Raw genomic sequence first — 11573 nt, 5'->3', positions numbered from 1 at the left:
ATCGGATTGTAGCCTGTACGTTTTTCCATGTTAAAACAACATGTTTTTTCCTACATGGGATGAACCATTAGCTGACAGGGTTCCTTAGTGTAGCGCTCTTACTATTTACTAGCACTAAGTACTGCTAACTACGGCTAGCGCTGCTGCTAACTGCGCAAAAAAATTGGAAATGTAAGCTTACTGTAAGTAAACTGATGCGCTTTACTCACCCAAGTAAACAGTTTTCAGGAGAGAAATTTGTGTAAATTAACAGCCAGCGCTCCTTTTGACTTTGAAAGAAAAGTTTTTTTTTGAATAATTACAGTTTTGTTTCCCTTTAACAGGGAAACATGGAGACACCCTTGCTCACTTCGATTTAGGCATCCCTAATAGTGGTGCCTAATGATCCTTATAAAATACTGTGAGGGCTTAAGAGCTGTGCATGAAACAGACCATCTGCATTGCCTGCATTGTGTCCTTTCTGTGTATTCTGTTTACATGGAGTAGCTGAGTCACAGTTCAATTTACCACTGCACTTTTACTGTTGATATATTACACCACCATCTCAACACCAGTTTAATAGACCCAAAATTCAGAATAATTTGGTAACCGCCAGCACCACAAGATAAGCTTGTGTAATCAAATTATTCAGAATTGTTTCGGCATTAAAATAAAAAACAATGTTAAATCTAGGAAATAAAAAAGGCTGTTATTTGCAAACAGTCAATGAACTAATAAAGCTGAGACTTGACACTTTGATCCCATATTGTTGCTTTATTTGGTTGAAAATCCACTGTGTTGGTGAACAGGAGGCAAAAGTACAAAAAATGCATCACTGTCCAAATACTTATCAACCTGAATGTATACTGTCAAAAATGTTGATGGAATGGCAAAAAAAACAAAAACAATATTATCATCAAACACAAATATTATTAACTGCTACATGGTTATTAGAGCTGCACCTTTTTTTTTTTTTCATTTTTGGCAAATAAAAAAATAAAAGTCTGAGAGCTAAACACCAAACATGGTTTCTGCATGTATTTTATTGTTTTTGCCCTTTTATCCCACTTTTTAGGAAAGTAAATATTGTAACGGTAAAACTTATTTAGTCTTTTCAGCAGAGTAAGTTATTTGTGGACAACCATTTGGTGCAACCCCATTATGTAATGTCATTGTAGATTGTACATGGGAAAAAATACTTAGGTTTTCCTTTAAAACAGCAAAAACACTATTCTTAACTGTAAACAATTAAACAGTAAATACTAAAAGACTGATACACTTCACTGCACAGTAACACTGATACTTTTCACATGATTTAAGATGTACTTTGTCAAGAATTTATGAATTTTCACCACCACGTAAAAAAAATATGAACAAAACAAACAAACAAACAAACAAAAAAAGTAAAATACGTCCACAGCTTCTATGTGTTTTCATTAAACCACTGATCAACAAGAAGGACATTCAGTATATTGAAGTGTTCAAGACATACTAGCTTAATAAAAGTTTCTTGATGCCCCTTGGCTTAAAAAAAAACTTTCATTCCTTAAACACTTGAACATGTAAAAGTTAATTAAAAGGCCATAAAAGGCTCATTGCATTCACGCTTAATTTACATTACATTGATTCCTTCAAGAATTTCTCAAGTCTATGTAAACAAGGTCTCCCACTCTGATTCCAACACTAAAGGTCTAATTACTGACTAAGTTGACATTACTGTGTTCAAAAATACTATGACTCAAAATGAGCTGTTTCTAATTAATCAGCTGTTTTCATATATACTAAGTCTAAAATCAGACTATTTTTGCACAAACTATATATAGCAAATACAGAGCTAAATCTAAATTATGTGAAGTTGTGATTGGAACTTCAAAACATAAACACACTTGTTGCATCTCAAAAAATTTGTTACTTTATTTCAGTAATTCAGTTAAAAATGTGAAACTTATATATTATATAGTTTAGTGCTGGGCGGTATACCGGTTCATTCGGTATATGCGGGGGGAACTAGAACCGGTATGCTTTTCTCTCATACCACCATACCACTAGAGATTTTGTGGGAAAACACTGCACTGACTTTGGCTTAATAAAACACAGTGGATCAACACCAGCAGATGACATGCTCTCCAAACCATCACTGATCACCAGTAAATGTTTTCAGTAAGTTTTACATTTCATTTGAAAATCAAGGGAGCAGAGTCTGGAGGAAGAGTGGAGAGACACACAGTCCAAGCTGCTTGAGGTCTAGTGTGAAGTTTCCACAATCAGTGATGGTTTGGAGAGACATGTTATCTGCTGGTGTTGATCCACTGTGTTTTATCAAGTCCAAAGTCAGTGCATTGTTTTCCCACAAAATCTTACAGCTCTTCATGCTTCCCTCTGCTGACAACTTTTATGGAGATGCGGATTTCGTTTTCCAGCAGGACTTAGAACACTCTGTATGTAATACATGTAGATAATATATGGGTTTTACATTTTTTTTTACTTAATTACTGAAATAAAGTAACTTTTCAATGATACTCATTTTTTGAGATGCACTAGTATATTCCATCTCAGCACATTACAGTACACATATATGTTCCCTGATTAACTCTTGAAGGTCCTGTCCAGAAGGATCCTCAAAGCACCTTAAAAGGTTCCACCAAAACCTTCAGAATTTCTTTAAGGAACTTAAACATTACAACATAACATTATTACCATCTCCTTGTTTCTACAAACATTAACCATTTCTTCAGCCCCACTAAGCATATAGGACACATTGCTTAATTAGATTTTTGCTTAATTTAAATCCTCCTTCCCTTTTTTTCCAGACTTTGCGATTGCTTACTATAAGAAATCTTACCAAAATCTTACCCCATTGGCTGCTCTGTGGTGGTCCTGACCATTAAAGAACAGGGTGAAAAGAGGATAATGGGTGTAGAAACATGAAGACGGTTACTTACAATGTTATGCTTGATCATTGTATGTCTATGGCATTCCAACAAAGAATCCTTTTTAGCACCTTTACCTTTTATAAGTGAGGATGAAAATGCGATCTTAATGTTTAAAGATCTATAAGCACCATATTCCGACATTCTCCAAATCCCACTCTTAGTCTTTGACAGTGTGTATGTGTCCTTCAGCCCCACTCTCTTCCTCCTCGCCTTTACAGTTATTTAGGTGACGGCGGATTCCCCGCAGAAAATTGGACTCAAAGGGGCAAAACGGGCACTGGTAGAGTCCCTGTTTATGGAACATCTTCACATGTTTGAGCAGCAGGGTTTCTAGCATAAAGGTCTTGCTGCAGTCTTTGCAGGCATGCGGCTTGGGGACGTCATGCTTGTGGCTGACGTGGTACAGTAAAAAGCCTTTCTTCTTGGTGCGCCACTTGCAAAACTTGCAGTAGTAATAGCGGGTGCTCAAGTGCTCAGTGTATTTCATGATGGCCGCACTTTTCTCCTCTTTAGCCGATTGGCTACTGTCCAACTCATCCTCCTCATCTTCTTCGTCATCTTCATACTCGCTGCAAGAGGCAGAGCTTCGCTTCCGTTTCATCGGGTTGCCAGAAATATTGAAATCCTCAATGGCTCCCCCCTCGATGCTCTGTCCTTCTTTCGTTTTTAGAGGGCCTTCTGTTAATGATGCTTTAGTGGGTACATCCATCAAGCTGGCAGGTTGCATCCTGGGACTACTGTCCTTGTCCTGCTCGCTTCCTTCCCCATGTCCGACCTCAGAAGAATCAGAATCTTTGCTGTCCTTACTGGGACTACATTCTTCCTTGCCCTCATCAGATTGGTGCTTTAACTCCAAAGTCGGATCTTTCCGTCCAGAGAAGGAGTGCTTGACCAACATGTGGTCGAAAAGTTTGGCGTAGTCTTTGGACGTATAGAAGCAGATGTAGCAGTGGAAGAGCTTGGCTGTGCGCTGGTAGAAAATGACCTTACCCAAGTGGCCTACAGACATGTCTTCACAGTGGAGGGGGTGCCGGGAGCCGACATGGATTTGGAATAAGCATTTGGTGTTGCACTGGAAGTAGCAGTAGGGACACTGCAGGGATCCTCCTCCATTCCCAGAGTTAATTGTCTGCTTCTTGGAGTCTGTTGTAAATGAGGCTTTATGGTCAGTTACATCTTGAGCTTCTTTACGAACAGGAGCTGCTTCTGAAACTCTTACTTCATTGTTGGATTTAGAAGGTGATTTCTGGTTGGAGAACAGTGAACAGTTAATTAACAACAAAATAAATGATGATGCTGCTCAGTAAAAGCAGCACTTGATTTTTGTTCTTTTAAATTGAAAGCAGAAATATTAATAAATTGGGAGGGGACAAACTATTTGTGTTCTGGCATGATCATCCCTCTAAAAACAAAGTGGTCTGATAAGTTTGTTGGATGTAATTGCTCTCTACATTTTGACAGTATTTAAGAAAAGGAACAAAATAATACACTCAAAACACAGAAAAACAAAGCAATATATTTTTACATTAACCTGTACAAAAAGAACTCTAGTTTTTTCAGAGAGGAAAAATCACTAAAACTGGCTGTACATGAGAGGCACAGCTCTCTCTCTCTCTCTCTCTCTCTCTCTCTCTCTCTCTCTCTCTCTCTCTCTCTCTCCCCAAATACCATGTGACACTTGACAATATGTAAAAATGATGGCATCACAAATATGCAAATTAGCACATTAGGTCAAGTAGTAAAATTCAGTGACTTTTTAAGGCTTTAGCTCATTTTTCTATTTTATAACACATTCTCTCCAGAGACGTCTCTAAATCCCCAAATCATCCAGACACTTTTATATTTTATGTGACACTAAGACCTAAAATTGAAGTTACAGTCACTTACAGCTTGATGAGCAGCTGGTCCATATGTATGCCTAACTCCAGAACCTCTGTTATTAATTTTCATACATTGCTCACATTCCTCTACCTAAAAAATAAATTAAGAAGTGAAAAGAAAAAAAGAAGAAAAAAGGAAGAAATGTGTTCATTATAATTTCTATATACATTGTATAGACTTTACTTTAATGCACAATGCATGATTTTTTTTTTCATAGTGGAATACAATTAAATACCTTACCCAGGTTTTAATGCGGTTTGACATATCAGGCCAGTAATATCGTGCAGAAATGATGTCTGTGGTCTGTCGAATGTCATAATGATAGCCATCTTCACTAACATGCGAAGCTGTGAGAACTGAAGTGATCTCCTCTTCTGATACCAGCTCCAAGCGCATTTGTTCATCAGATGTCCCGCCTTTAAAAACAAAAACACAAAAATACACATATACAATGAAATACATACGTGTGAATAAATGCCCATTTCTTTAAACCTAAATTCTAAAAACGAAATCACAAAAAGTTTCCTTTTTACTTTGACTTTAATTTCACTCACTCAACATATCTAATCATTTCTGCATTATTATACATCAATTTAATGCCTGAAACAAGGGTGCCAAACTAAGCTGATCTTCTACTGTTAACTACAAAAAAAATAGTACAGGTAAAAGAGTTCGAAATAACACCTGAAAGCCTTCACTGCTTGGTATCATCTGTGCCAATACAGCCAGACAAGCTGGTTTTGAATGAGAATAAACAGACTTCTAATACAATGTGTTTAATAGCTGGTCTGACCATTGGTTATGATGATGTTCTTACAACATCTAAACTCAATAACACTAACTCTATAACATACTGTTTCACATTGCTGTTACAACAAGCTTGGTCATACATGTTGATTGGTTTGGTCATGTTGGTTGAACAGCTTTTTCTTTATGGTGGTCAGACCTTGGTCATACTGGATAGCCAACATGGTTGCGATGATTGTGGTCATAAGGCGGCCATGCTAGCTAGCTGACCAGTCTCACAATGATGATATTCAATACTGACCTAAGCTTATCCTGAGCCTTTATAGTGGTCAGTGCTTGGTCATATTGGTTAGCCAACATGATTGACCACCCTGGTCATGTGGTGGTCATAACATGACCACGATAGCTAGTTGACCAGTGTATGACTGAATGACATGCGCGGTTATGGTGTACCACCATGGTCATGTTGGTTGACCAGCTTGTTCTTGGTGGTGGTCAGTGCTTGGTCATGAAGACTGACCAATCTGGACATAATGGCTTGACCTTGGCCATGATGGTGTTCATATGGTGACCATGCCTGCATGATCACAATGACAATATTTCAAGAAGGTAATGATAGTCATTAGGTTCAACTCATTCTGGTAGTTCAGCTAAACAAGCCATAAAAACCCAAATGCTCTAGATCTTAACCCTCTATGGGGTTTTGTCAGTTATAAATGACAGAAGGAAAAATAACACTTTAAAAAAATTCATAGACCTGCAACCAATCATATTTTGTTTAAATCTATCACATGACTTTTACTTTAGCCAATAAAGTTGAAGAGTTTCATCATGTGACCAAATTTTTAGTACCCAGGGGGAAGTAAGTGAGACAGTGCCATTCTTTGGGCCACATAGTAGATAGATGCACTGGTAAGTTCATTTTGAGGTAAATAATGTAATTAGGTCCCTTCCAAAAAATTGTGCTTTTAGCTCAATATGTTTACTAAACTATTTACTCATTTTAACAGTAGTTTAATCAAATTAATTGCTCTTTTCAACCAAAAAAACATATGTCATGTAGAACTAACAATGTACCATAAGGGGATAAAAAAATGTCCAACAATGTTGTACCATTTTAGCTTTTTAGAGTCAGATGCAATGAACAATATTATGTCTTTAGGATTCCAGTACTTTTTATGGAAAGAGGAGAACACCTGCTCTACCTATTCCTGAGAGTAGTGAAGACAGCGAGGGCAGCAGCTCAGATGATGAGATTATAATAAATGTGAAAACAGGACAGGATGAGATATACAGTGATTCAAGTGAGCAGAGTGAGGCTGAAGATGAGGGTCAGGATGAAGGTCAGTCAGGGTCAGCAAGTGGTAGGTTGCTATGGAAGACTCCTGCTCGTGTCCACTATCCTGCACCAGTGTGGATAGGTCAACTTCCATCAGTGTCAGAGGTCCTCACTCCAACTGAATACTTCAGACAGATGTTCACCCCTGAGTGTCTTCGGCACATTGTTGAACAATCTAATCTGTACTCTGTGCAAAAGGATGTCAACTCACCGCTGAATTGCTCTGAGAAGGAGTTAGAGCAGTTTATTGGGGTTGCTTTTCATATGTCTATCTATGGGATCCCAGCAACACGAATGTGCTGGCAGGCTGGCACACGCATTGACAAGATTGCAGATGTAATGCCTATGAGAAGATGGGAGCAAATCAAAGCCAACATTCACTTCAATGACAACAGTCTGGACCTTAGCCCCACAAACCCATGCAGAGATCCACTCTTCAAGTTGAGGCCCTTGCTCAATTTAGCCACTTTTGAGGGTGGGCAGCTCATTGCATGCAAGTGGCAGGACAACCGCACAGTGACAATGCTGAGCACATTTGCAGGGGCCTATCCAACTTGCAAGGTGAAGAGATGGGACAGGAAGCTGAGTAAGGTCACAGATGTACAATGTCCATCCTCTGTTGTGACCTACAATAAGAACATGGGAGGGGTGGACTTGATGGATTCATTGATTGCCCTGTACCGCACAAAGATAAGATCTCGAAAGTGGTACTTGCGCATCTTCTTTCATCTCATGGACATGCTCTGCGTAAATGCATGGCTTTTGTACCAAAGAGACTATCATGCATGTGTTCAAAAAGGAAAAGAAGAGCTTGGTCTGAGAGAGTTCAAGTCATCAGTGGCCGAAGTGCTCTGTAAGCAAGGATCAAGCAGTCAGCTAAAGCGTGGCCGGCCGAGCTCTGAGAGTTCTGACATGAGACGGCAGAAAAAGAGGGAAACAAAGCCCCAACAGGAAGTCAGGAAAGATGGCATGGCTCACTGGCCATACTATTCAGACAAGCAAGGACGTTGCAAGAAACATGGATGCACAGGCCAAACCAGAGTAATGTGCGAAAAATGTGGAGTCCACTTATGCTTCACGCCCAAGAAAAACTGCCTACGAGATTTTCATACATGAACTCCAAAGTTTGATCAAGTCAAATGAGATGAAAGAAATGATTTCATGATTATATGAGTTTAAAAGATAGTTTTGAAAGATTTTATGATAGTTCAGATTACAAAATGTTTTGTGGTAACCTCCTTACGTCCGAGTGTTGATCCAACTATTTTTCTATTTTTCTAACTATTTTAACTTTTTTAAATTGCCAAAAAATTGCAGATAAATCTTTCTATCTAAAAAATATTGTTTAATGTTATGTTTAAGGTGTTATCTTTTTATCCTACATAAAATAAAATGATTTCTGAATGGTATTATGACTTGGAAAATCTTTATCCCTAATGGGTCAAAGTAATTTATAAATGACATCCATAAAAATTCAAGGTCAAAGGTCAAAATTGAGAAATTAAAATTAATTACTGAATTTGACTTAAAAGACATTAAAAATAACTAGTTGTGGAATTTTTTAAACGTTATATTCTTAAATACTCCCATAGAGGGTTAAAACTGGTCAGGACCTGACTAGCCAAGGTGTTTTATTCAGCAGAAACTACTGGAAGATGTGGGGGCTTTGTGCTCACAATAGAAAAACCAGTACTGTATGCATTCAGAAGGGGGTTTGCTCAAGAAAAATGCAAAATGGCACCACTGTGCATATTTAATGGTGATGGGTGTTAGGTAACACAGCACATTAACATCAGAACATGCAATATAAGCTGTTTTTAGCATGCTTACAGCACACAAAAAATGTAGCTACAATACGTTACCTAGGTTACCAAGCTACCTAACTAAAAACCTAGCTATTAGTTAGCTTAACATTGTTTAGGCTAAAAGCAGATGTGTTAGGTTAGCTAGTTAGCTAGCTAGCTAGCCTATGGTGCTTTGTTCTTTTTAAAAAGAAAAAAAAAACGATAATAGTGCGAATGATTACTAAATATGATATGTGAAGGTAGCTAGTTAGCCTAGCTTGGCTAGGTTAGCAAACTAACAGTATCTAAGGCTGTTTTTTTGGCAGAGAACTTGCTGGAACAGCTGCAGGTTAGCTGCGTTAATGTTAAGGTTAATTTAACTTTTGCTAATATGAGATGAGAGGGATTGCTAGCCAGCTATAAACAGCTAAAACACATTTTGGCTGTTTATAAGGCGCAAGTTCGCATTTATATCGTTTTATTCTTGTTTTCCATTCTTTCTACAGCCGTATTGTCTGCAGTATCTCCTCTCAGGGCCTCAGGTGGTGTATCGAGCTGTGCTACCCGTCTATATGTGTTACTTAGGACTCTTTTACTATTTTCATGTGGGTTTTTTTTGCCTAGAATTGGGTAACCCAGTTCCACAAAGTAAAAATGCATCTCAGGTTTTTTTTTTTTTTTTAACAAATGCCTGGGCGGCTCTGATTTGGTACAAAACCCCGGGATGGATTTTTACTTTCCGGACCTGTATTATCCACCTCTAGTTTTTCCTGATTATTTATTTTTTAGAATCTGGACTCGCAATCATCACACAACTTGCTTAAGTGTTACAACCGTGTAAAAAAAGTAATAATAATAATAATAATAATAAAAACTATCTATGCAATTTAAGCTGTTTTATCATGTTTACAGCATAAAACACATTTAGCTACAATAGGTTGCCTAGGTTACCAAGCTAACGTTACCTAACTAAAAATCAAACTATTAGCTAGCTTAGCATTGTTTAGATAAGAAGCAGCTATGTTAGGTTAGCTAGTTAGCTAGCTTAGGGTACTTTGTTCTTTCTAAAAACGATAGTTTTGTGAAAATTATGAACTAAATATGATATGTCAAGGTAGCTAGTTAGCTTAGCTGGGTTAACAATATTGTATTTTACAGTTCATTAACTTAACATACACTAGGGTAGGGTAGCACGGTTTGACAGGGTAGCAGAATTTGACAAGACACAGGCTTACCATCACAGTAGTTGTTCCAGGGGAAAAGCACCGGCACGGCCCCCTTCTTCAGCCTCCGTCTGCCCCCGCTCTCCTTTCGGTCTGTGATATCCTCTGGGTTAAAATGCCGGCTGCAGACCCGGGCGTTAGACTTCAGGGGGAAATTCTCCCTCCGGACGCTCACCAGCCAGTTTTTCCTCAGCTCCTCGTCCGACGGGAAGCTGTGGAAGCTGAGCTCCGTGTTGAACCTTGAAGTAGTTCCACACAGAGGAACACAGCAGTGCTCTGTGGGGAAGCCCTTCTGATAGTAGATCTTCTTGGCCATCATCGTCTGTCTGACTCGATGGCGGCTCTTTTCACAGCTGGACCACCGCGCCGAAATCTCTGCTCGATTACCGCCAGTATTTGCAATCTCAACACGCTGGTGGCTACATGTTGGAAATTGGCACGGATAACACAGTATTGGCATAGACGTTTTCCAGCAGAAATGAGTGCTAATATCAGAGACCCTCCCCCAGGGGGAGACAGCATTGGTCTGAAACCCCTGATGATGATGATTTGGGGTGCACACAGGGGGGTGCCTGCCAATCTACCTACACTACCCAGCTGGACCACAACCGACCTTCAACGTTGGTTGAAGTAATGTCTGTTGTTGTTTCAACGTTTAAACAACTTTAAACAACATTTAATGGTAAATGGTCCGTGCTGACTTTTCAACGTTAAATCAACATTGATGTTATGGTTGAATCAACGTTGAATTTGGTGTTGATTTTGAATCAACGTTGATATGCCAATGTTGTATGTTCAACCTTTAATGAACTATAGCTCACTAAAACTAGAAAATACTATGGTTAACAGAGTGTTAACAATTATACAACAGTTAGTTCTGACCTCACAATCTGATTGGTTGAGAAGTGTTCTAGCCGTGATGATATTTGTGATAACAGCATGGCCTTCTCACACTAAACCTGTATCACTCTGCCATCGCGTTGCCGAGTAACGGCGTATATACACAGTACAGTTTTGAATCATCAACGACATCAGCGGCAGCATTAGCTTAGCACAGGCTAGCGCTCAACCACGGCATGCTCACCCGCAGCGCTGGCTGTCTTTTGTGGAAAAAAGGGAAAGAAAATCGCTCGGCTAATGCCGTCTGACAGCCAGAACGCTGTTAAAGTTAATGCTGAGCTAAAGCAAGCTACGCTAACCTAACCACAGTCCAGCCGGCTAGCTAAAACCAACACCACCCTGCAGAAATGCTCAAAAATGCGCAGCTTTCACCTGAAGACAACTCCACGGAGCAGGAGAGGAGAGTATTAGCGTTATTTCACGGTCCTAACGTTTCCATCTTCGCTTATTCCCAATTTTGCTTTCAAGCTAACTTTCGTGGTGTTAGTCTGTATGAACCATACACCGTTTTGTAGTTAAGTTTCAGTTCTGTTACAGTTGTGGTGGAACTACTTTTTGGCGGAAGGCACAGTCCATATTAAAACATATTCATTCTTATTTCTTAAAATTCTTTGATTTATTTTCTTTATTCATTTTTTAAAAAAAGAAACTGTTGTATAAAAGCAATAGAACACTCGAGGTCATGTGTTATCACAAATAACACACGAATCACAGCCGTGATGTTATTCGTGATAACACACTCCCTCTCATGTTCTATTGCTTAAATAAAACATGAATATACCCCCAG

General features: G+C 38.8%; 1 protein-coding gene across 1 annotated transcript; it reads right to left on the bottom strand.

Moving 5' to 3' along the window:
* Positions 1-733: 733 nt before the first annotated feature.
* On the bottom strand, positions 734-10392 carry LOC103035148 (chromosome alignment-maintaining phosphoprotein 1). Its single transcript, XM_007254815.4, has 4 exons — positions 9899-10392; positions 5034-5209; positions 4800-4883; positions 734-4158 (listed from the first exon to the last, which is right to left on the bottom strand). The coding sequence occupies exons 1-4, from the start codon at positions 10344-10346 to the stop codon at positions 3070-3072; spliced, it is 1797 nt and encodes a 598-aa protein (XP_007254877.4). The 5' UTR covers positions 10347-10392; the 3' UTR covers positions 734-3069.
* Between the last annotated feature and the right edge of the window lie 1181 nt (positions 10393-11573).

This window comes from Astyanax mexicanus, chromosome 21 (genome assembly GCF_023375975.1).
Source record: "Astyanax mexicanus isolate ESR-SI-001 chromosome 21, AstMex3_surface, whole genome shotgun sequence".
NCBI lineage: Eukaryota > Metazoa > Chordata > Actinopteri > Characiformes > Acestrorhamphidae > Astyanax > Astyanax mexicanus.
This window is presented reverse-complemented; position numbering and strand designations above follow the sequence as displayed.